Below are 26143 nucleotides of genomic sequence, written 5' to 3' on the forward strand. Positions count from 1 at the left end.
CGGAGTTCGATTCTCTCTCGTCCCTTTTCCATTCCCTGCCTCCTATTCTCACTCTGTTTCCTCTTCTTATTTCTTTCTCTACAGAGAAGGTAAAACAAGATAATGATGTAACTTAATTTTGAGCGTTCAAATAGGATGGGAGAGAATCCAGATCCAATAAGAATATGGAGTTATTAATCTTGGTGCCAATGCGCATCCACTCTTCCTTTTAAATGAAACATTTGCTCTATGAGAAGGATATTAATTTACTCTAAGAGGCGGGAAACGAAGTTAGGTGACATAATGGGTTAGCCATTGACTAGGTATAACACGACATAAATATATATAATACTTCATTGTGTTCATGTGAGTTAAATTTAAAATCTCTTACTTACTAATGAAGTAGAATACCATTAAACCGTACTACTAGTTTTTCATAAAATATGTGTAATCGTGGATTGATAATTATTATAACTAACAAATAATGATAAATAAGAAGATGATATATATGCAAAAGTCAAGTAAATTTGAGTATTCTTCAATTAGGTTTTTACAAAATGACATCATGTTCTTCCCCGTATCACTTGCCATCGATAGGTAACAAAGACTTTTATTTGCATGCAGAATCACGTAATGAGAGGTTTATGCATGTAACTAAATCATGTAACGAAAGATTTGTGTGTACAACAAAATTACGTGATGAAAGATATAAGGCGAGAAAAGATTACTTCTAATAACGCAAAGATTTATGCATGTAACGAAAGATTTATGTACATAAATAAATTACGTAATGAAAGATATACAACGGGAAAAGATTATTTCTTACGCAAAATTATTTCTTTAGCTGTACGTCTTTTGAAAAAGCAGTAGATCTTGACTTCAATTATTAGTACCACCTTTAATCTCATCATGACCTGAAATCAACCACCAGACTTTAGCCTTTGCGCCCAACAAGGAGGAGAAAAGAAATGCAAAACGCAACACAAAGAAACGAAAGACTCCCGACACTTCTGCCACTAAAAAAGCACATAAGCATAATTTTGAAAAAGAGTATTTTCCATTTTCCATTTCTGCAAAATAAATTAAAGTTAAAAAAAAAAAAAAAAACACACAGATTTATAAGCAACTCCTCCTTACCAATAAGTCTTCAATATTCTAAACTACTGGATAGTTCGACTTTAAATATATTGACTTTGCAAGCAAGTAAAAATATTATTTTCTCATTAATGAGAGTTGGCTTAGTTGATAAAATCTGTGCCTTGTGTGTCGCCTCATCAAGGTTCAAGTCTCTTTGCTAGCAATCTTCGATGATGTGTGATTTGTAAATTTTAACGTAAATTCATACATGTGCAGATGACAATTAGATGGTACGTGTAAGTTATTCCGACTCAAAGTTATAAATATATCCTGACTCTAACGAGGAGAGTAATAAGATAACGTCACATCATAAGTTACCATGTACGTTATCGGGAAACATGACCACGTCAAAACTACTGATGGTATGTTCATTAGTGTTAGTAATGTGAACAACATACTCAAAGCCGGTAATGTAGCCACATACTTATCGACATTCAATGATCGGAGAAGCCAACTTATTAGACAGCGTGAAATTTATATCCATTTTCACCCATGAATTAATTAAAATTAGAGATGGACACCAGAATCCAAATAAAGTTGGGTCCCTGTCCCAGTCCACTTCCCAGTTCCTACTTTATTGCTCTTCAATCTTTACGTGAGCATACCTCTCTCTCTCTCTCTCTCTAGATCTGCTGCTAAATAAAATCCAACTCCGACTCTCACTTCCCACTCATCTCTCTGAGCAGCCTCAGCTCTCTGCTTTCTGCAAAAATGGCTCAGAATACGTTTTTCTACTTGGCCTTTTTCTCAGCATTCTTCACACTCACTTCACTCTCCCGCACCCTACCCGAATCCGAAACCGCCACCTTCCTCGACGTCTCCGCCTCCCTCCGCCAAGCCCACGCCGTCCTATCCTTCGACCCCGAATCCCTCAAGCCCCTGGAGTCCCAATCCCAGGAATCCCGACCCCTCAACTCCTCCGCCTTATCCCTCCAGCTCCACCCCCGGGACGCCCTCTTCAATTCCCAGCACAAGGACTACAAATCCCTCACCCGCACCAGACTCTACCGCGACTCGGCCCGAGTCAACTCGCTCCACAGCAAGCTCCAGCTGGCACTCCAGGGGATCAAAAAATCGGATCTCGAGCCCATGCACGCCGAGATCCTACCCCAGGACCTCTCCACCCCCGTCGTCTCCGGCGTCAGCCAGGGCAGCGGAGAGTACTTCTCCCGGATTGGCGTCGGGACACCGGCGAAGTCGTTCTACATGGTTCCAGACACCGGCAGCGACGTCAACTGGCTCCAGTGCGACCCCTGCTCCGACTGCTACCAGCAATCCGACCCTGTTTTCAACCCCGCCGGATCCTCCAGTTACAGCCAGCTCACGTGCGACGCGCCGCAATGCCAGGCCCTCCAGGTGTCCGCCTGCCGCGCCAATAAGTGCCTCTATCAGGTGTCGTACGGCGACGGGTCCTACACCGTCGGCGATTACGTCACCGAAACGCTGTCGTTTGGTAACTCGGGCTCGATTAACAAAATCGCGCTGGGATGCGGACACGATAATGAGGGATTATTTGTCGGGGCTGCCGGATTACTCGGCCTCGGCGGTGGGCCCCTCTCACTTACCTCCCAGTTCAAAGCGTCGTCGTTTTCGTACTGTTTGGTGAACCGCGACTCGTCCGCGTCGTCGACTCTGGAGTTCAACTCCGCCCCACCAGCAGACTCGGTCACGGCGCCGTTACTTCAGAGCGGAAAAGTCAGCACGTTTTACTACGTGGGCCTCACCGGATTCAGCGTCGGCGGTCAGCCGGTCTCCGTCCCGCCGTCGCTCTTCGCAGTGGACAAGTCCGGAAACGGCGGGATCATCGTCGACTCGGGAACATCCATAACTCGGTTGCAGACTCAGGCGTACAACTCGCTCCGCGACGCGTTCAAGAGATTTACTCGTGACCTGCCGACTGCGAGCAGCTTCGCGCTGTTCGACACGTGCTACGACCTGTCGTCGCGGACCAGGGTGCAGGTCCCAACGGTGGCGTTTCAGTTTTCCGGCGGGAAGTCTTTGAGCCTTCCCGCGAAGAACTACTTGATTCCTGTGGACTCCGCGGGGACGTTTTGCTTCGCTTTCGCACCGACGTCGTCGTCGCTGTCTATCATTGGGAACGTCCAGCAGCAAGGGACACGTGTCAGCTACGATTTGGCGAACAAACGCGTGGGATTCTCGCCAAATAAATGTTAAGAAAAGTTTAAAAACGTAGGGACGTACTCGGGTTGTTTAGGTATTAGGTTCGGATCGTGACATGAAATTATTGTGCAACTAGCTGTTTATCCCTCGTAAATTTGATAAATGATAAAAAAGGTGATCGTAAAGTTGTTGCGGTATTGTGTGATACTGAAATACGAATGCTGTATAACTAGTTCAAATGTCATAAAGTTGCATCTACTTCCACATAATAATAAGCAACACTACCAATTCATGGATGTGATATAATTAGTTTACGTATTATAATATGAACGATAAATTAATTCATGGACAAAGTATAGTATAACTAGTGTATCTTTTTATAGCATGAGTAGGTCACGTGGCTGTACGTAGTACTACAACTAAAAAACATTAAACCGAGATTGTGTTTAGTACTACTAATAAGAAACATTAACGTAGTTGTGGATTAGTTATATCATCTGACTGATTAAGTGTTAACTTTGTAACTGTATTTTAGTATTATACAATAATGTAGCAGTGTGATACGTATTAATTGGTCTCAAAAATAACATATACAGAGGACAGGTGGGATATTTAATGTATGTATACGTATAGGTGAGAGGTGGACGAGAGTGGGGGACATCCATCTACTATACATAAATTTTGAGTAGAGTGTCTTTTTCTTAGGGTTTTTAGCCGAGAAATATGGTTGAATTGCTGGTGCGGGTTTTAAATGAGTTCATAAAACATATTTGAGTATAAAAAAAAGATTAGATATACCAAATGTTTTAATATAATTAATTTTTTTTTTTTAAATATCTGATCAATTGTATTGTTACGTTTAGTGTTCCAAACTATATTTCAGGCAGGTTGATAAATCTCTCATATTTAAGAGCTATTAATAGGCCATACGATAATACCAAAAGTGGGGATACGTCGTAACAGGCCTGCATGTGTGCCACGTGGAATTGTTTTGGTTTGATATTTTGGTGGCGTCGTGTCCCTCTCTGACTCTCTGTTTTTGCATGTGATTTTTGGAGCGTTAGCTAATAAACGATCTTACTGGCAAGAAATTTTTAGAGTGCCGGAAATAGGTTTAGTATATAAAGTATTATAATATAATTGGTTGAATTTTTTTCAAAAACCACAGACGAATGATAGAAAAAAGCTAATCTTTTCTAAGAAGAGATTTTTTAGTGCGTTGAAAACACGGTTCGGTACATTAAGTATAATAATATACTTGATTGAATTTTTTTGTCTTCAAATTTCTAAACAATTATATTATTACACTTGATGTACCGAATCGTGTTTCCAACGCATTAAAAAATCTCTTCTTACAAATGATTAACTTTTTTCTATCCTTCGTCTGTGACTTCTGGTGGGGTTATAGATCACATGGATCGTAGGCTCCACTTTCGGAAGTGGACGACAACGTAGGTAGATAAGCTCCTATGGAAGTAGTGGAAGACAACGTCCCCTTGGCTCCTGTGGAAGTAGTGGAAGACAACGTCCTCCGATAGAAACCTCACGCTACTGATTTACGTGTTACAATGTTCATTAACGACAAAGTTGATTAGTGATTCTTCGTGCTGGTTTAGCATATCTTGGAGACTTGGAACGTGTTGTGTGATTGGCGGGGAAAATGTGCATATGACATCATGTTATTGAGCGAGAACGTCACAAAAATAGTTCTTCCGTTTTACGTAAATTGTTCCCGTAATGTCGGCAAGCTGGTCATTATCTGGTTGGGGCCTTGACGAATGGGAATGCATCTTGTTGATACATGCCCAACCCAACTTAGATTATGTTAATCACGGTTGAACAGGTTATATGTAATATTATTGAATTAGGGTTCGTTTGGAAGTGTTTCTAAAATGACAAAATGTTTCGGGTTTTAAAAGCACTTGAAGTGCTTCTTGTAAAAAACACCAGTTATGTGCTTTTTCCAAGATTCAGTTGTACCTTTACTAAAGATTGGTTTCAAAAATATTTTCACAAAAAAAACGTTTTCTGTCATTTTAAAAACAATTCAAACAAAACCTTATTTTTCCTATTTAGAAGTCAGAAGTTGGAAAATTAATTACTTTTTGCAAGAAAAATAACTATTTCTTAATTAGTATTATTTTGATGATTAATTAGTGAAATAGAGATTAAGGAAATAGTCAAAGTACCCAGATATTATGAAAGAATCAGGATTAAAACCCTATAGAAATTTGGTATACCCTACCTAGCTTTTTGACTATGGCCATCTAAATGCCATAAAATTTAGGTGAAATACAATTATAGGAGGGTCCCAAGACCCCAGCAGAGAAAACCCTAGTGTGGAGACGTTTTATTCCAGCAACATTCTAATTTAATTAAAACTACAAGAAAGCTTTTCGAACTTAATTACAAAGAAAAAACATAGTGTTATACTCAACGGAATGAGATTCGACCTGAATCTCTGTGTCCAAAGTCCACGGATGAGAGATCCAAACCGTTTAAAAGATAGATATATCCGGACCGTTCAATGTTTGAGTGTTTTTGTAAAATGGGTCAATTGGAATGAAATAATGATGGCCGTAAGACTAAAATGAAGTCGTCCGGATCTCACCGTCCGCAAAGTCCAGACATAGAGATCCGGAGTATATCTCAATCCATATTCAACTTTCTTACATTCAGTTACGGAAGCATCTATATGTTAAAAAAGAACAGTAGTTTGCATCACGAGATTCATGACAAGCTTTTCACCAGTAGAGGTTGGAACCCAGCACATAGATTTGAAAGGGATGAAGTAGAAAACATAGGTCAAACCACAAGTCTTACAAAAGGTAGGTGAGCGTTCCAAAGACTCATGAAATTACCTGGACCTCTTCACATAAGAATAATTTAAGTAGAAAGGGTTCACCTTCAACGTAATGTCTCAATCAAATAATGCATTGCTATGAGTAAATTTTCTTCACACGACGTTACATTATTGGACAGGAATGCTGTTGTGAACCTGTTCTACGTAAATTTTTCTCCACCTAAACCCTTCAATGTCATGGCTTTAATTAAGGTGAAAACCCAAACCGTTGGAAAAAGCATTTAAATAGCTAAAATTTATTTGATAAGAAAAGATTCAGACTACATAAATTGCATAGATCCAAGATATGTAAAACAAAAAAAATGGCAAAAATAAAACAGCAACAATGAACTTCTGATAAAATTACAAGTATGCTAATTCTCAGAGTATGATAGTTCTTATCAAATGAATAGCTGCAGCTGCACCTTCAGCGAAGGGACGTTGGAACCACTCTGGACTGCATAATTCCTATGGAGGCTCTGTATAAATCTTCAGCTAGCGTTTGTGAGTCGGCGTCACCACCAGAAAACAATGAATGCAATGATGGTTCGCCAAATTGAGAGACCTTGGAATAATACGAGTCTCAAGATAACAAACGAAGCAATTTAACCGCATTGTTCCAAGGGTTTGGCACTATTAACAAAAGTTGCGCTTTTGTTGAACCCCTCAAGCAAAAGAATACGCACCGCTTCTACACCTTCTTGAAATGTAAAATTCAGCTGAAAAGTATTTCTAGTAGTTAGAATCACCAATGCAATCTATACATAAGCCTCTCTAGAGGTTGCATTAGAAACTTTACAAACCTCCTGTTGTTCTTGTTTAGTAAATGGACGAAGAACAAAGTTGACAGGATCCATTTTCCCAGGAGGGCGTCCAATGCCTACACAAATTTCACCAATTTAATGACAAAAGTAACATATGAAGTTCTTTTTCCTTAATGCGTAATATATAAAGAAGTACTAGAGAAACACTTTTGGTGGTCTAGGGAAAGTACCGATTCTTAAACGAGGAAAATCTCGGCTCCCCTTAAAGTGATCAATGACACTCCTCATCCTGCAAGAGAAAGCATATGATAGGAACCAATCAAGAATCATTATGCCATTTTGAATTCTATTTCCCTTTACTTATTGAGTTAAATCTAACAGAAAAACTACTATATTAGCAACAACAAACTACTATGGTGGCATTGTATAATTACGCATTGTGTCCTCCATGTCCACCTTTCGGCAACATCCGCAGTTTTCCAAAGGGAAGATCTAGATCATCAAATATCTGAAAACGGGAACCACAAACTTAGAGCATGGTAGAGAAACAGGACACTCTGACTCGGGGAGGGAAAATGAGTGAGAGAGAGAGAGAGAGAGAGAGAGAGAGAGAGATAAAATAGTAGTGATTAAGTAAAGGAGAGAAACTGCACCACAAGTACTTGCTTCAATGGAATCTTGTAATACGACACAATGGATCCAACCTTCAACAGAAGAGTCCAATTATCACCGAAACATATAAAAGCATCAAGACAAATTTTGAGATAGTTTACTTACAGACTCACCGCTTTTATTCATGTAAGTTTGTGGTTTGGCAAATATAACCGGAACATCCCCAATAAGACCTGGAGAACATGAAAACAAAGCTCAATGAAGATTATAACTTTCCCTAACAACTTGGAATCTTGAAAACAAAGTAAAGAACTATTCATCCGTAAGCTCCATAAAGTAGCCATAAACTCATAACAGCATGAGATTGTAAATGGTCGAGACATACGAAAGATATAGTTAGCGAATACAGTTGCGGTTTGGAAAGAAACACAACCAACATAACTCTCCAAGTGCAGATAATCATCCGTAATCAAACGATATTTCACCAAGTGCAGATAATCACACAATCAACATAACAAAACTTCTCCAAATGGAATCTTGTAAATTTGAAATAGATAACTAAATTTAAGCAAACAAACCTTTTCCAACAAGGGCTTTGAAAGAAACACTGCTCATAGGTATCCCTTCAGCTTCAGCAATGGCATCCACCATCTCAAAACCCACCTGCGAAAACATCACCACCATAAATTGCAAGCTTTAGATTTCAAAAATTACGAAATATGAGCAATTGGGTTATCAAATAACAAGATTTAACACAAGTATGAGGATCAAAGTATTGAACTTTGTGTGTCAATTCGAAAGAGGGGCCGTACGGACATTGTGGCGGGTGCTGTTGTACTTCTTCCCGGGGTTTCCGAGGCCGACGATGAGCCACGGCTGCTTGGGGGGCGTCTTGGCTTCCACAACCGCCGTTTCCGGCCCGGCAGAGGGAGATTGCGATGACGAGAATTGGGCCATTATCCAAAGCGACGGAGATTGAATTAGGGGTTTTGAGAAGCCGAAGCAGCGGTGGCAATTGGGGAAGCGGACGGTGGCGATGGATGATAGGGAAGCAGCAACGTTCATATTTCTTGTTTAATTTGCCGAGGGTTTTGAGGAATAGAGGTATAAACCCTCCTGCTAAAAAGCGAGGAAGAAGATGAGGGGAAAGCCGCTCAGCCGCGGGCTTTTAGATTTTAGAATTTACCAATTGAAATTTGGGGAAATTAATCAAATAAATAAAAGTATTGATTTAATTTTTTGACAAAATAAAAAATGTAGATATAGTTTTACACTTAAGAGAAAAATAGCAATCCGTTTTACACTTTGATCCCTCAAACTTATTTATTTTTTCCGAACGATATGGAAATGGGGACTTGAAAAGAAAAAAATTCGGGTCTAAAAATAAACGGATCATATCACTCTTATAAGGTCATATAAATTTCTAGTTCATAAAAATGCACATCTTCCCTAATAATGAATGAAAAATGAATGTCTAAACCGGTTTAATTTTCATTCATCATTAAGGTTGATTACGGAATGCATTATCTTCCTCTAAAATCATTAGACTGGAAGTGAAACGCTTCAAGAAGACTCATTATCTTTTGTAACTTTGTTGAAGCCATAAAAGATGAAATTAGAGGCCTTGCCATTTTAAGAACCAAAGATGTTATATAGAAAAAATCAATGTAATTTGGAATTCATATGATGGAGCCTAGAAATACAACTTTTTTCTTTGTTTTCAATTTTGCTTTTTTGGGTACATTTTTACAATGGGAAGAGGAACATCAGATGAACTGATCAATCCAGCACGGCAAGCTTCTGATATTCTTCCCCAGAGATGGCTGCTTCCATGACAAGGTCCGGGCGAACTTCTCCCTCGTTGTCCAAGAACAGCTTCATCAAATTCTTGGAGAAGCCACTCAACAATGCCACTCCTGGTTGGTTGCTCGGCATTGGCGTAGACTTCGAATGCCTCAAATTCCAGAAGATAATCTGCGGCACCGCATTCCCATACCCTTTCTCAGTATACTTCCTCTGTATAGCCTGGTAATCAGTCTCCCAAGGCCCGCTAGTTGAAGCCTGATCAAACTCCATGTCGCTAAACACGAAGATCCTCTTTATCATCTGCTCCGGCTTCAATTTCCCGTTCACCGCCACTTGGAGAATCAAATCAAACACCTTTTGGAAATTCGTGATGCGTCCCCATTCCATCGTCCTTATAAAGTTGCACTTGGAGCTTAGATCATGGCCTTGTATCTGATGCAGCTGAGGGTTGTGACTGAAAGTGATGACCTTCCCCTTCCATGGCTCATCAATCAGTTCGGACACCAACAATCCCAAAGCCACGGAAACCTCCATCGGGGTCCCATTCATGCTGCCGGAGACGTCACACACAGCCAAACAGTTCTTCATCTTCCCTTGCTTCAACAGATCATCCACCATTCTCTTCCATTGAAGCTCGGCCACCTGACCGCCATCTCCATGATTCAGAGACTCTATGATCTCGTGCGGAAGCAGAGCACCCGCAGCAATGGTGGACTTTCCTGCCTTAACATCCGCCAAATACTTCTTAAACCTCTCCTCATCGTGCTTCAAGAATTTCTCCTTGTAAAACTTCATGGCCACAGAGGCCACTCGGTTGTAAGGAATCAAACCCCACTGATTAGCACCGATATAAACCTCTGGCAACTCCAACACCTTCCTCAGCGGCACCAACACCTCCTTCCTCAGCCGGTCTCTCACTCTGTACGCATAATGTGCCTCCTCAACCCCTTCGTACTCCAGGTACGATTCTCTCGGGAAAACCTTCTTGGCAATGCTTTCGCACAACAGAGTGGCCTTATCGAAGGAGGAATCAATTGAAGGGCACCACTTGGCTGCCAGGCTGATCTTCTTGTACTGATTGGCCTTGAAATTTTCCATATCGGACTTCAAACACTCTGCGAAAAGGTCCGAAACCCTCTCGTACAGAAATCGGAAATCAGGGTCACGCTCGTACCTTACAATGGCTTTCTTGGCCATGGCAGCCTTCTTCTCCTTCCTCAAAACGCTCGCATTTTCCTTCTCTGATTGTGCCCTTTCCTTTGCCATTTGTATCCTTGCCTCTTTAGATTGCCCATCCCCTCGACCATATTTTCTATTACTTGACCTGCGGCCGCGGCCGCCGCTGAATGGTGGTTTCAGACCCCACGGGTGCTGATGTGGTGCTGAATAGCCACCGTATGGTGAAGGTGAAGGTGGTGCTGAATAGAATGGTGAATTACCGTAGGTTGATGGTGGCGGTTCATAGCGTAAAGGCCGACCGTGGCCTCGCATCCTCCTACCCCTCCTAGTTCGACCCGCCCCGCTTTTCCTGATATTCCACTCTGCCTTTTGCTTCTTTCTCACTTCTTCTCCTTCTAGAAGGCGGTACAGGATCTCTGGCAGGTCCTTAAAGTACCCAAACTCTGCGAAGGATGCGACGTTGCAGGCGAGGGTTTTGGGGTGGTATTTGTGGAGCCAAAACGCCGCCGTGTAGAACCTCTCCTTGTCGGACTTTCCGGTTCCCCGCACGCCGCGGAGGTTGCAGATGAGCTTGAGGGTGGTCAGATCGTCGTGTGCCCAGGCGAGCGGGAGCTGGGTGTTGAAATAGGAGGCGGGGGTGGTGGGCACGACGTGGAAGAAGAAATCGACGCAGGGGTTGCCGGAGTTAAGGAACGTGGAGGCGCCGTTCTCGGTGTATCCCATCGGAGGTGCGATCACCGGAACCTTGGCCGCGTCGTTGTAATTGGCGACCATGAGGTCGACGAATGGGTTGCCGGAGGGGGCTACTGGTTGTGCTTGGGGTGGTGGGGTTGGGGCCCTGAGCTCCGGAGGACCGAGGAGACTTGGAGGAGCCATTGGTGGTATGGGATTGTACGAAATTGGGGTTTTGCAGAGGGGGCTTTTGGGATGTGATCTGATCGATGGGTGGATCGACTGATGGGTTTTTGGAGGTTCGTGATGTGAGTTTATATAGAAGGAGCGTTACTTGGGCTCCAAGGATTTTTAAAGATCAACAACGAAACCGACCGACTTTGTACTTTTCTAAGTAAACGCATTCAAAGATTTAAAATTCGCACAATAAAAGATAAGAGTATCTGTAACCTTTTAAATTGTATTATTATATCTTTTGTCGCTGCCAGCATTATTTTACTAATTTGCCCCTACATGAGCGTGGTTCAATTTGACTTGGCAAATCGACTTTAAAAAGTGGCAAACAGCATTACAGCAAAGTATACTTTTATAGGTTTATTACAGGAAGACAGATTCTCTACCCTCCTACTTTTTGTGTCTTCCTGTTTTATGTGGTCACGGTTAAACCACGTTAACATTTTATATTATTTTTTATAGGGATAATAAAATAAAAATGAATAGTAATATAAAACATTAACGTGGCTTAACCGTGACCACACAAACAGGGCACAGAGAGTGAGAGGGCAGAGAATCTGCCTCCTTATTACAGATGTTCAACCTAGTTAAGAATTGTCCTTAGAAAAGTATAAACATGACTAATAATAGTATTATGGAACCAAGTAAAAACTAAGAATTTTATTATTTGACCAAAACAAACTAAGAATCAAAATCGATTTTAATGCAAGTTTTCTAATTACAAAAAAGTTGGAATGTTGAATGTGTTTTGGAGTTTTGTAATGGTTTTTTTTTTTTTTTTTTTTTTTTTTTTTTCAATTCACAACCTTCAGTTTGTTTAAAACACTCTACAATTAAAATTTCTCAAACAATTTCAGCTTTACCTTTTTTTGTTTAAAACATACATATTGTCATCCAAATTATCAAGTAAGTTTAATGATCTAATTAATATATCAAATAAATCTGTCTCGAATAAACATTTGAATAACTAAATAATCTTCGTTTTAAATAATTTTTTTTTTCAAATCCCTCATTTGTTAATTTTAATAGGGAAACATACATGAAGAAATAGAAATGGAGCAAAATCACATCTTAATTATGAGTCTTGGAGCCCAAGTAACCTAGCTCCTATAAAAGAGGGGTAAATATCATGTCACCTCCTCCTCATGTCACAAGATCAGCAGCGGCTGCTCCTCCAACCCTTCTTCTTGGTCCTCCAGAGCTCCGATCCTCCGCCACCAGTTCCACCCCAGAATTACAATGTACCCGACCTAGCGACCCCTTCGTAGACCTCATGGTCAACAATTTCAACGACATTGTAATCACGCTAAACTCTCTTCCTTTGGAAGGACAGAGAACAATTCGCCCACCTATCTCTCCTCCGGCAATCCCTGCCTCGATTTCTTCTTCCATGTCGTACCCGACACCCTGACCTCGTACATCTGCCAACAGCTTCCCATGGCTTGGTCCCACGATTCCCTAACAACCCTCAAGCTCATTTGCAACCTCCGTGGGGGTCCGTGGCACGGGGAAGTCCGATAGGGAATGTTTCTACATGGCAGCCTATTGGCTCTTCCACAACCACTCAAAAACCCTAGGTTGTAACGTTGCATCCTTTGCGGAGTTCGGGTATTTCAAAGACCTCCTCGAGATTATGTACAGGGTTTTGGAAGGCCCCGACGTGAGGGAGGTCCAAAAGGCCACGTGGTTGCGGTGGAAAGAGCGGTCGGTCGGAGTTGCAGCCGCACCGGCAGCGGCGCGATTGGAATACTAAGACTAATTACACGATGACATCAGCTCCCCCTCCCGCTCAATCAGAAATGAAAATGATTGCAACGGAGAGAGAGAGAAATTGAGAAAGGAAAAACCAAAAGAGAAGACCGTCGCCATGGCGAAGAAGGCTATCGAGACTTATGAGCGAGACCCAGAGTTTCAGTTCCTACACGAGCGGGTTTCAGATCTCATTGTGGAGTGCTTGAAGACTGATATTAATTCCCTAAAAGATACGTCATCCTCTTCAAAGTAAAAGGAGATAACCCTAGCGGCGAAGTGGTGCCCTTCCCTCAACGCCTCCTTCGACCGCTTCACGCTGCTCTGTGAGAGCATTGGAAGGACCTTTTTTCCCGAGAGAATCATACCCTGAATACCCAGGAATGGAGGAGGAAGAGTACTTGCACAAAGTCAGGCACCGGCTGAGGAAGGAGATTTTGGTGCCTTTGAGGAATGTCATGGATTTGCCTGAGATTTACATAGCTGCCAAACAGTGGGACTCAATTCCTTACAACCGAGTGGCATCCGTGGCCATGAAACGTTACAAGGGTAAGTTTTTGGAGCATGACGGAGAGCGGTTCAGGAAGTATTTAGAGGATGTGAAAGCCGGCAAGGCCAAGATTGCCGCCGGTGGATTGCTGCCGCATGAGATCGTAGCCCACCTCAATATTGGCAACTATTATGGTCAATCTTGTGCGGAAGAGGATTATGAAGTGGCTTCACTTCAATGGCAGAGAATGGTTGATGATTTGCTAAAGCAGGGCAAGATGAAGAACTGCTTAGCTGTGTGTGACGCGTCTGAAAGTATGGTTGGAAGGACTGGAAGTATGGGTGGATGGTCTGGAAGCATGGGTGGATGGTCCGGAACCGGAAGTATGTATGGTATCTCGACCCATCTAGACACATTCCGTGACAATGCGAGTCCAATGGACGTGTTGGTGGCGCTGGGACTTTTGGTGTCTGAATTGAACGAGGAGCCATGGAAAGGAAAGATTATCACTTTCGGTCGGCAGCCTCAACTGCATTTGATAAAAGGGGATGATCTTCGGTCCAAGTGAAAGTTTATTAGGGAGATGGAATGGGGCATGAACACGGATTTCCAGAAGGTGTTTGATTTGATTCTTCAAGTGGCTGTGAATAGGAGATTGAAGCCAGAGCATATGATCAAAAGGATCTTCGTGTTCAGCGACATGGAGCTCGATCAGGCTTCGAGTAATAGCTGGGAAACTGATTATGAGGCAATACAAAGAAAGTTTAAGGAAAAAGGGTACGATGAAACGGTGCCACAGATTGTGTTTTGGAATCTGAGGCACTCGAGTTCTACACCGGTGTCTAATACACAACGAGGGGTGTTGAGTGGCTACTCCAAGAATTTGATGAAGCTGTTCTTGAATTACGAGGGGGAAGTTCACCCGGAGGTTATCATGGAACTAGCCATCTCCGGCGAAGAGTATCAGAGTCTGACTGTGGTAGATTGATATTTGAAGGCGTAGCAGTGTTCCGTCATCATTTGTTTGAAGATTGTTTGCAATTTGAAAATAAAAATGTATATGAAGATAATGAATCAAGAAAATTCCTAGTTAGGCCTTCAAGATAGTTAATTTCCAATTTCAACTATATATGGTGTTATTTGGTCTTCTCTTTATTTTCTGTGAACTTTCAGGATCATCACGTGCCAACGAACCATAAGTACTGCAAACACTCCTAACCACTTGGGTTACACGCAAACACCCCCTTGTATTGTATTGTAATTGTTGATCAAGTTATACTTCTCTTGTTATGTGCATTGACAGAGTGTTTATCAATAATTCTATTTCCAAGGCTTTGATCAGTCTCGAACAGATTAGAATTCAAGTAAATTATCATATGAACTCAACAACTTCAGCAATGAAATTCCACTTGCAGGTCGTGACTCGTGATTAGAGAATGGAAAATTGAAGAACCTAGAAGGAAGCCGGAGCTAGTTCTCTTACTCTAACGGGTCAGTGGTGCCCTGCTTGACAGATGGAGGTGCAGGATTTCTACTTGTTCATTTTCTGAGCATTGGCGACATCACCTGTGCAACATATATATACATATACATACATACATACATATACATATATATATATATATATATATATATATATATATATATATATAGTTGTTATAAACTTCTTACTTAGGTGTGATTGTGTGAATCTTAAATTAGATTTAATTCTAGTTATTCTTCCTTATTATGACTTGTATTCCTTGGAGAAGAAGGATTTCTTCTCTCTTATTACTATAAATAAAGGCACTGCAATAATACATCCTCTACACAACCCTACAACCTCATCTCTCTCTATATTTTCTATGTGCCGCCGGCCCCCTCTCCTTGTCACGTGTCAGTTAAATAAATGTCACCTGTCAGTTAAATATAGGCCACAACACGTTATTAGCATGCTCCTATTGCGCTTAGAAATCTGAAATTTTTCATTAGTACCAACAAAACCAAGCATATTATGTTGAGGCTAAATATAAGCCTGCTTCGATGATTGAGATTCAGTTTCATCAAGGGAAAAACACCACACTAGGGTGAATTGAGGAGATGGCAAATTCATGACTGATATTGAGGAATTGGGCTCCAAGATGTTGACTTGTATTTTCCGAAGCCAACCCATAACTTATAAGAGATTTTTCAGTGTGATCGGTACACGAGGTGGTACATTACATGTTATTATACAAATTGTGGGATATGTGTGTTAAAAAAGTTAATAACTTAAAAAATAAATTTCTCACCATTTACATAAAAACACGTGGTGTACCACCCATATTCCCATCACAATCAAAAATTTCTCTAGAACTTATAAGTGAATTTGGGTGTAAAGGTAAACCGTTTTAACCACATGATACAAGTGATATTGGGGGGAAGAGGATTCACACACAGAACTTTAGGTTCAACAATAAACATTCTTAACAAACTGAGCTATAAGCAGCTTATTTAATTTCAACTTGTTGATCAAGTTATCCTATACTCTTGTTTAGTGAATTGACAGTCTTAATTAAAATTGTTATCTCCAAGGGTTCGATCAGTCTCAGACCGAAATCACATTAAATCATTTATTATTGAATACGAAGTCAACGGACGTTTTATCTTTAGGTATAATACCGTCGACTGTTACACATATATACGATAGCATATCATATGAAATTCCAGTTGCAGGTCGCGTCTGAGAAATTAATTCAAATTCAAAGAAATTCATGAACTGGAAATGAAACTAGACAATCAATCACACTCTTGATCACGAAACAAAGACGAAGAAGAACCAATATGGCAAGTCGGGAACTCTAACGGTACATTCCCGGTGTGACGTACGGAGGTGCAGGGTTTCCACCTTGGTTCATTTTCTGAGCATTGGCGATCCAACCTGTGTATTAATATTCCAAAGAAAACAAATTGACATTGAAGATCAATATATTATAAGAAAAATAATCATGCATAATCGAAGCTACGAATATGAGGTTTAGGTTACCCATGGAGGGGTCTAATCCGCGGTTTTTGAGCTCCCGGTACTCCTGGGAAATAGCACAACAGGGAAGCAAGCAATGCACACAACAGTCCGCACATGGATCTTCAGGCAATGCGTAGAGACCTCTCAGTTTGGATCGAAAGGAGAACGAGTACAAACAAGCACACCCCACATAGGCAAGAGCAAAGTAGATCAAACCCCCGAAAGCGCACGCTGCAATACATAGTATGCAACAAATTAATAAAATTAAGACATGCATCATCAAATTATATTTGCTAAATTACCATATGATTAATTCAACTCATTTAAGAAGTCAGGGTTAACTTACATGTTGTTCCTTTATCTATAATCTCAGCATTTTGCCCAAAGGTTATGCAGGGACAGCAGCATGTCATCATGCCTAATTAATCACAATCATAATAACATGGAAAAATTAATTAAATCAATAAGAATTAACTTGAGATTCCTAACATATTAGCAGAGATGACATTATAGATAAAAGGGTCAATTAATTTTTGGGACTTACAACTGCCAGGATCTTCAAAGCAACCACAAAGACCTGTTGTCCATTGTGGCGGCCCCTGTTGTTGGTAGCCGTAAGTTGCTGCCTGTGGAGGCACCGCCTGTGGAGGCGCGGCCTGCTGATAACCATATGCTCCTCCTTGTGGAGCTTGTTTAGGATCACTGTTGTAATTAGGATGCATTTTGATCTTTTTGTTTAAACCAAAGGAAACAAGAAGGCCCAAGTGTGAAATGAGTTGAGAGGGTTGGCCTTGTGCAAGGATGAGTTTAGTTCTTATATAGAAAATTGCTCAACCTAGGAAGTTATTAGTGGTTGAATAACGCAGCATACGTAATTTGCTTAGGTCAATGATTAAGCAAGTTCATAGAAATAGTCGACGTACTAATATTATTGACCTTTTCAAAATACAACTCTGGATTACTTTTCTCCATATTGTTTGTTGGATAGCACAAGTACGTGTTTAAAATGTCAGAAATCTCCGCGGTATGACAATCTAAAATACAACACATATAATGAGTGGTTCTACCATTAATTGCATCAAAACTTTTTGTAAATGATTAAGTTGGAGACAATATCGTTGTTTATAATTAATTAGTAGTGAGCCGCTAAGCCATCTTTCAGCATTGCTTCCTATGGGAAACACAGTCAAATGATCCTAATAATATTGGGAAATTATCTTCTCCGACCTAGTCAAGGAAATAAGAAGTAAATTGATTATATTGTTAATCAAAAGTCTTCCCTCTTTTTAGAATATTGAATATAAAATGTAAGTCACAAAACATATGAATCTACTATATTTCTAGGACAGAAAACTGACCATGTGGACATATAAATTATCCTAACTGAAAAGAATAACAATCTGCAACTGCAGTATTCGTCTTAGATATCTGTAATCACAGCCAGGACTTGTAGAGAATTCCATAAACTTTGCATGAATGAAATGTAAAATATAACGCCAATTGCAGTTTTTAATTACCTCATTTCCATCACAAATTGAGCGGATTAAATTAATATCCAAGACTTCTTTATCAAACCACTTGCATGTCTTATAACGACTTGGTATATACTTGTACTAAAAGATGTTCAAGTGGCCAACTCATAGAAGCAATGGAGAAAAAAGTGTGAACGCTATCTTCAGTGGTAGAGAGGAAATTTTTATACTGTATACAGAATTGTTCACTCTTTGTATCCCTCTTATCCATACTATCTTACGATTTTGCATTTCCTTTTGACCTTTTGCATTCCTTTAGTTAACTTTGTTCGTTGATTTTTCTTTGAGGTCAAAAGGGGATACTCCATTAAAAATAAAATAAAAATAAAAAAACCCTTACAACTATAAGTTCTATAGAGGAAAAAAACACGCTTCAAGAGTTCAATTGGAGAAAGAAAAAAACTCATCACTTGTCATGTTCAAATTGATTATTGATTGCAAAATTCCTTTGATATCTTTCTTCCGTCGAAAGATTAACAAGATTTTTATTTTAAAAAAGTGACTTTAAGTGTTTTTCTTTAAAGTTTATTGATTTCAAAGACTTCTATAATGAGACATAGTTCAAAGCTTAAAGCCCATTATGTCCCATCTCATGAAGCCACCCACACAACTGATCAGACCACCCAAGCTCCATCTAGAAAACTCCAAACCTCTCCATTGACAACAAGACAAAGGCAGCAAGCCATTGATAAAATTGAATGAGAAGTGACACTTAGTACTAGGATCTAGTAGTATTTTTCTTCATTTGTAAGTGAGAGGTTTTAAGTTTGATTCTCACTAAAGGCATAGTTAAACCACATTACTTTGACAAGCTCATTGTAAGGCTTAACTCACTTCTCCACTCCTTAGCGAAGATACTATCGTTTGTTAAAAAAAATAAAAAAAAATAAAAAAAAAAAAAGAAAAAAAAGAAGAAGGTTGAATGAGAAAAATATTCGTTAAGCATATGCTTGTAGGGTTACCAATTGTGGCTTAGTGTATAAAAAATAGGCCGTTTGTGCTCTTTTTTTCTTCGTTTTAGCTCGTAAACAAATCTCTTCGACAAAAGCATATTGATCAATACGAACCTTTGAATCTGTTCAGAGACTACAAACCTAATTTTAAGTTTTCTCGTGATAACATGTGCGAGCAGCGGACTGTTCTACAGGTTGATTGCAGCCTTGTTATATGTACCATTCATAATGCCATGCACGTACCGTACAAAGCTGCGCAGCAAATACAAATCTAATCGAGTCCCCTGAACCCGATTGGGCCACCCATTTCTTCTGTGAGCCCTGCGCTATTTGCCAAGATTACAGGGAGCTCCAGTTCAGAGGGATTGACCCTTCAATCGGATGGATAGGAAATGTGCAAAGGAATCCAAGGTTACATCAGCAGCAGCCACGGTTTAATATGATGACGCCTCAGGGGAACCAGAATATGAATCAATATTGATTCAAAACAAATTACTGCTTGTGATGAACTCTTCTCAACCGTTTGCAAACTCTTATGTACATCTACTATCAGCTGGGCCGGGGTATGCATGCATGCTTTGCCACAAGGCCAACTTTTTTTGTGCTATATGATTTGCTTATTATAAAGAACTTAAATTCCCACGTCAGAAATCTGGAAACCTTAAATACAATGTGCAGTGAATGGTTTCGTAGTTCACTACTAATTGCATCGAGACCTTTTACTACTGAGTTAGGAAATATTACCGTTGATTAGCCCCGTGGATCATTGCACGCCTCTATTAATATCGTGACACAGTTTTCCTATAGGAAAGAATAGTCTAAATCCTCAATTTTCAAAATTATCTTCTCGACTATAAGGAACTAAGAAGCATATATGCTGGTTAATTAATTTTTTTTATTTAGAATATTGAATATATAATGTAAGTCACGAAACATATGGGATATATTCTTTCCAGGACAGAAAACTAACCATTTGGAAATATTAATTAGGGAGCTTTACATAGAGAGACAAAATTTTTGACTATATTTCAAGGAACTCCACTAGTTTTTAAACATATTAATGAGAGACAAAAACATAAAAACTACTAAAGCCTAGTCAAAAAACATTTAAACAATATTTTAAAATATCAGCCATACCCTCTAAGGCTTTATGGTTGTTAATAAAATCTAACCCTCACAACTCTAACAAAATTAATATGTGCCAAAAGCTCAACTTATTCTCGACTATTTATGCATGATCAGTTTTGAAACTATATGCAAACTCAGTTTATATCATTTTATTACTAGAATCAATTCAATCTGTCCTCAACCATTTTTGTAGAATCAGTTCAATCAGCCCTTGACCATTTTTCATAGAATTAGTTCAACTCGTCTTTGACCATTTTTGCAGAATGAGTTCAACTCGTATTGGACAACTTTTGCAGAATCAGTTCAACCCGTCTTCGATTATTTTTGTAGAATTAGTTCAACCTGTCCTTGAATATTTTTGAAGAACCAGTTCAACCAATCTTTGACCATTTTTGCAGAATCAATTAAACCCGTCCTCGATCATTTTTGCATAATCAATTCAACCTGTCCTTAATCATTTTTGCAAAATCAGTTCAACCCCATGATTATTTTTGCAGAATCAGTTCAACCCATCTTCGACTATTTTTGTAGAATTAGTTTAACTCGTCTTCAATCATTTTTGCATTTTGTGCAGAATCAGTTCAACTTGTCTTCAATTATTTTTGCAAAATTAGTTCAACCTGTCTTCGATCATTTTTTTAGAATTAGTGTAACACGTAAATATAAATATATTTTTTTCATCATCATAAATGTAAAGAAGAGAATTGCTAGCAAGACTCGCTGCTAAAGAGAGTCCCACACGAGTCGATGAATACCTGTTCTGCAACTTAAAGCATTTAATTGCAATGCGGGGCCATTTTAAGAGAAGTAAAATAAAAATAAGAGAAACTGGAAAACTATCCATTTTGGGCCCATTGTTTTCACCTTCATCACCCTTCACCGTCTTTATGCAATATTGCAACACAGTCTCCACCTTCAACCAAAGTGGTTCCACCACCACCATACTAACCCCTTTTTTTTCTTTCAATTTTCGTTTCTTAATTTTTCTTCTTTGTATAATTTACAATTTAATTTTATAAAGCAATTAAGAGATTCCAATTAAAACATCGTGGTTTGCTACACATTTCAAACTTGGTTTTGATGTCTCCCTGCACATTTGAAATCTGAAAGGTGGTGATAAGCAGTGAGTTGAATCAAAACCTCTTATATGAACCTAGTGTGCAAGTTTAGACGAAGAGAGAAAGGGGCTTGGTTGGTTGACGACTAAGGAGATATGGGAGTGCCAATGGTGTATTGGGTGGGTGGAAGTTTTATTGACGGTTTGCCGACGGCGAAGCGAAGTGGGGTGGATGGGTGGAAGTCTTATTGATGCTTTGTTTCCTTCAAAGTTCATATAAATTCTAATTTAATGAGATAACGGAAGAAAAAATGTCTGATCTTGAAATGAAGAATGTACGCGGAGATGAGATGATCAAATTACCAGGCGAGGGACCTTTAACTGCATACTCAATTTCATATCCTCCAACTACTAAAGGGTAATTTTTAGCATAATCAATTTGTATAGAGTAATTGTGTAACTTACACTCTAGAGAAAGAAAAAAAGAGCAATGATGTCATCTATCACATGTATTAACTTTTGTCTTTCCTTGAAATATTTAGAAAATGTTGTCTCAATATAACATTAAGTATTAAAAGTATACTTTGTGTGTAATTTTTCCTATTAATTATCCTTTTTTTTTTACAATATTAATTAATTATCCTGATTGAAAAGAAAAGCATACGCAGCTGCAATTAATATTCGTCTGATATGCAGAATCCCAGAAATTATATATGCATTCATGAAATGTAGAATATAATGCAAATTGCAGTTATAAATTACCTCATTTCCATAAAAAAAAATTTCTCTATCAAACCACTTGTCTTATAAAAACCGACTTGGTACTTGGCATTTGGTATTAAAAGATATTTTTAGTTGCCAACTTATAGCAGCAACGGGGAATAAAGAGTGTGAATGTAATACTCAGTTGTAGAGAGAAAAGTGTACTGTATGTGGAACCAATGAATATAGCATGCACTCTTTTTTCTTCTTTGCTGCTATGTATAATTTGGCCACTAGAACTCTCTTTTAATACAAGTACTAAAAACTTATGTGTGTGGAAACTTCATATAAGAGGGATCTTGTTGTATTGTTCATGAAGCAGATACTTGATGCGTCATTCATTTTGTGGTTATCATGTCAATATTGTGTTTAAGGATATCGCTATGGAAATATATTTGGCGGCAATAATTGTAGTTTACTACACCAATGAATGTTGTTGTACCTATTGTCAATTGTCCTAATATGATATGTTGTCGAGTATCCTTCTCTATTTACAGTTGAGTGGAATTCCTCTTAAAAAATTGTGCATATATATAATTATATTAATATTATATACATATTAGTTGAAACATTCAACTAGTTAACAAGGATCTATTGAAGCAATATGATTTTCCCATTGATTTTATTTAGGATGTTTCGTGCGGTTGAAGAGGCCATGTGCTCAACGAATATATAAACCACTATTAAGGTCAACCTAGTTATGGTCTTCGCTAGAGATTATAGTTTGGTGGGTCAAGCTCTCAATTCCAAAGCTAAAAGGGGCGGCTCCTCCACTAGCAACCAAAATATCTGTTACAATTTGCAGACACTTTGCGCTAGCTGCCAGCATTTTTTTTGCAATTTGTAAGAATCTAATGACATTCTGGTCAAAGTAAACTCTTCTGCAATTCCATGCACTGCATTATTATCCACCAGACACCAGACAGTGAGCACCACGACTTTCCCACGACAAGTATTGAACTTAATTGAACAAATCCATATAATATATCCCTCTCTCACGTCAAGAAGGTATCTGTGGAACAAAGTCTCCTATCAGAAATTTGACTAAGTAAACTTACATTGAGGAGTTGTACTGTATACATATATCCCTCTCTCACGTCAAGAAGGTATCTGTGGAACAAAGTCTCCTATCAGAAATTTGACTAAGTAAACTTACATTGAGGAGTTGTACTGTATACATGTGACTAAGTTTGACATCGATGTTAAGATTATTTTTTTTGTTAGGGATTTCTTTTTTCTCGTAAGATCATTGACTTTCAATAGCTTTGTAAATAGCTGTTTGTATGTATGACTTTGATATATATCCTGATAGAAATTCCACAAGTAGGGTTTTGTTAATTAGTAAGAAGCTTCCTCAATTGCACAACATGTTCCTTTCATTAGTTGGTGTGGCATATATATATATATATATATATATATATATATATATTTATATATTACACACACTGACACACACACACACACACACACACACACACACACACACACACACATATATATATATATTAATGTTCAGCATGCAACTATTGTTTTCATCCGCAGCTCCCTATCTCTATATATCTCTATTTCTCTGAGATCCCATCAAAAAGAAAAATTAGAGAGGGAGTAGCTTGCTAGGCTAATGGGAAATCCAGAAGGAGAGCCGTCTGCGTACGAGGGTGATTATGAACCCTACCAACCTCAGGTAGAGGTGGAGTATGAGTTACAAGCTGATCAACAATTTCAAAACCAACAAGTGCCTGAAACCACCAGCCAAGACCAAAACCAACAAGTTCAATACCAACCACCACCACAACCGCCACCCAGTGCATCTCAAAATAATTATGACCCCCAAGCACAAGCACAAGCACAATCACAACAAGGAGTCCTCCAGCAACTACCGCCATCTCAGCCTCAGCCGGTAGGCTTCCCACCACCACAAGGTCCTCCACAACAAAACCCCTACCAGACTCCAACGCCTCAGCCAGCGCAATTCCCTCCTCAAAGCCCGCAACAGTTCCCACCACAAAACCCACAATTCCACCAACAAGCAAACTATCAGCAGCCTGGGCCTGCACAGTTTCCACCCCAACCCCAGAATAATATGCAAACCAATCCAAACCCCAATCCCATGTATGCAAATGTGCTTAACCAACCCGGGGCGGCCTACCCTCCACAAGGACCACAACCAATGGGCATGGGGAACCAACGACCTCCAGCACAGTTTCTTCCCCAATCTCCAGCACAATTTCCTCCCCAATCTCCAGCACAATATCCTCCCCAGTCTCCGGCACTATATCCTCCCAAATCTCCAACGAATTATAATCAACAATATCAGAAGCCGGCAGTGCAATTTTCCACACAGAATCAACAATACCAACAACAGCAGCCTAATAATGGTATGCTGCTCAAGGGGTTCCAATGCAGCCGAGTCCTTACCAGCAGAATGTTGGCACTGAGCCCTGGAGTACTGAGTTATTTGATTGCATGGATGATCCAATGAATGGTACGTACGTACATACATACATATCTTAGGGCTTGTTTGTGACTGCTTTAATTTGTAGAAAACACTTTATTAGAAACACGCACGTTACTAAAAATTGAAGTTTTTTCAAGTGCTTCCCTAATGTTCTCCAGAAAGTGAAAGTGATTTTATAACACAAAAGAAATTTTAACTTTATTTTTCCAAATGCGTCAAAACTGTTTTATTGTCCAAAGCACTCTGAACTCAAAAACAGTCACACCCTTATTTATTTCTCCTTCCACATCCAATGTATAGCTAGTTTTCATATTTATGAAACTATAAATGCAGATTTATTAAAAACATTACTATGACATTTCAGCTCTCACAACGGCTTTCGTTCCATGCTTGACGTTTGGCCAGATAGCAGAGGTTGTGGATAACGGCACATCCTGTAAGTTATTCCAAAACATAACTCTAATATTCAAACTTCATATCTTGTTACAAGATTTGACTTGAAGTGAGAACTAACCCGAATTGTGCTTGCGATATTGATGTATTTATCCATATTACCGTGTAGCATGTGCGACCAGCGGATTGTTCTACGGATTGATTGCAGCGTTCATTGGGATACCATTCATAATGTCATGCACATATCGCACAAAGCTGCGCAGCAAATACAACCTAATTGAGTCCCCTGCACCCGATTGGATCACCCATTTATTCTGCGAACCCTGCGCTCTTTGCCAAGAGTACAGGGAACTTCAAGTCAGAGGGATTGACCCTTCAATCGGATGGATAGGAAATGTGCAAAGGAATCCCAGCTTGCAGCAGCCGAAGGTTAATATGACGATGCCTCCAATGAACCAAAATATGAGTCAATATTGATTCAAACAAATTAATGTTTGTGATGAACTATCTCAACCATTTGCAGACTTCTACTAGCGTTTACTTATGCATGCCTCAAGACATTTTCTTTTCCTTCTGTGTTATGTTTACTTTCGTATATTGATAATTGTGGATACTATGAATATGTATCGCTTCCTTACTGCTGTAACATTGGACGATTTTCCATTTTCATGCGTTGAAAATTCAAAAGAACGGCTTTTTGTTTTGATGGTTGCTGGAGTCTTTTATTTAGGGAATTGAGATCCTCTCCAGATTTGTGTTTGGAGTTGACAAACTCGGAAATTCGGACCATTTAATTTAAATTTTGTAGCTCCCATTAGCCTATTCCACGACCAATTCCACACAAAACTAAGCCCTTGAATGGCTCAGAATTCTCTTTCTCTTGAACGGTCCGAATTTCTAAAGCTGTCAACTCCAGGCACACATAAATTCAGCCAGAATCACCACTCGTATTTGGGAATATTATTAAGATTTAAATGCAACGTGTGCAGCCGCAAGCTAAGTCTAGTGGTAAGTTGACATATTCATCTTTATACAAGTTGGTAATTTCATTAGGTTAAATAAATAATTACTTGTAATTGATAAAGTACGACAACATTATGTGTCAATGATGTATAAAATTATCCAAATGAAATCTTTTATATAAAAGATGCATACATGAATTAGACCAATTAATCAAAGCAATATGATCATCCCTTCCGTATGAGTTTAATTTTCTCTCCATTCAAATTAGAACAAAAGGTAATTTTGGGTTTTATAATCTCAGACAATTATGTATATTTAGAGACTAGCTT

The 26143-nt window shown here is 39.3% G+C and overlaps 5 protein-coding genes and 1 pseudogene across 5 annotated transcripts; 3 read left to right on the top strand and 3 right to left on the bottom strand.

The window, feature by feature from the left end:
* The first annotated feature begins 1719 nt into the window (after positions 1 to 1719).
* On the top strand, positions 1720 to 3546 carry LOC137710418 (protein ASPARTIC PROTEASE IN GUARD CELL 1-like). Its single transcript, XM_068449432.1, has one exon. The coding sequence runs from the start codon at positions 1828 to 1830 to the stop codon at positions 3289 to 3291; it is 1464 nt and encodes a 487-aa protein (XP_068305533.1). The 5' UTR covers positions 1720 to 1827; the 3' UTR covers positions 3292 to 3546.
* A 2671-nt stretch (positions 3547 to 6217) lies between these two features.
* Positions 6218 to 8619, bottom strand: LOC137711433 (peptidyl-tRNA hydrolase, chloroplastic-like). Its single transcript, XM_068450676.1, has 8 exons — positions 8272 to 8619; positions 8034 to 8118; positions 7621 to 7688; positions 7497 to 7547; positions 7278 to 7351; positions 7074 to 7132; positions 6883 to 6959; positions 6218 to 6798 (listed from the first exon to the last, which is right to left on the bottom strand). The coding sequence occupies exons 1-8, from the start codon at positions 8518 to 8520 to the stop codon at positions 6685 to 6687; spliced, it is 777 nt and encodes a 258-aa protein (XP_068306777.1). The 5' UTR covers positions 8521 to 8619; the 3' UTR covers positions 6218 to 6684.
* Positions 8620 to 9155: 536 nt separating this feature from the next.
* LOC137709686 (uncharacterized) lies at positions 9156 to 11378 on the bottom strand. Its single transcript, XM_068448672.1, has one exon. The coding sequence runs from the start codon at positions 11314 to 11316 to the stop codon at positions 9235 to 9237; it is 2082 nt and encodes a 693-aa protein (XP_068304773.1). The 5' UTR covers positions 11317 to 11378; the 3' UTR covers positions 9156 to 9234.
* A 1835-nt stretch (positions 11379 to 13213) lies between these two features.
* On the top strand, positions 13214 to 14639 carry LOC137710235 (uncharacterized; annotated as a pseudogene).
* A 1015-nt stretch (positions 14640 to 15654) lies between these two features.
* On the bottom strand, positions 15655 to 17466 carry LOC137709731 (cell number regulator 2-like). Its single transcript, XM_068448714.1, has 4 exons — positions 17113 to 17466; positions 16915 to 16986; positions 16590 to 16799; positions 15655 to 16484 (listed from the first exon to the last, which is right to left on the bottom strand). The coding sequence occupies exons 1-4, from the start codon at positions 17288 to 17290 to the stop codon at positions 16405 to 16407; spliced, it is 540 nt and encodes a 179-aa protein (XP_068304815.1). The 5' UTR covers positions 17291 to 17466; the 3' UTR covers positions 15655 to 16404.
* Positions 17467 to 23550: 6084 nt separating this feature from the next.
* On the top strand, positions 23551 to 25723 carry LOC137711711 (protein PLANT CADMIUM RESISTANCE 7-like). Its single transcript, XM_068450972.1, has 3 exons — positions 23551 to 24485; positions 24823 to 24894; positions 25021 to 25723. The coding sequence occupies exons 1-3, from the start codon at positions 24401 to 24403 to the stop codon at positions 25326 to 25328; spliced, it is 465 nt and encodes a 154-aa protein (XP_068307073.1). The 5' UTR covers positions 23551 to 24400; the 3' UTR covers positions 25329 to 25723.
* The last annotated feature ends 420 nt before the right edge of the window (positions 25724 to 26143 follow it).

This window comes from Pyrus communis, chromosome 12 (assembly GCF_963583255.1).
Source record: "Pyrus communis chromosome 12, drPyrComm1.1, whole genome shotgun sequence".
Taxonomy (NCBI): Eukaryota; Viridiplantae; Streptophyta; class Magnoliopsida; order Rosales; family Rosaceae; genus Pyrus; species Pyrus communis.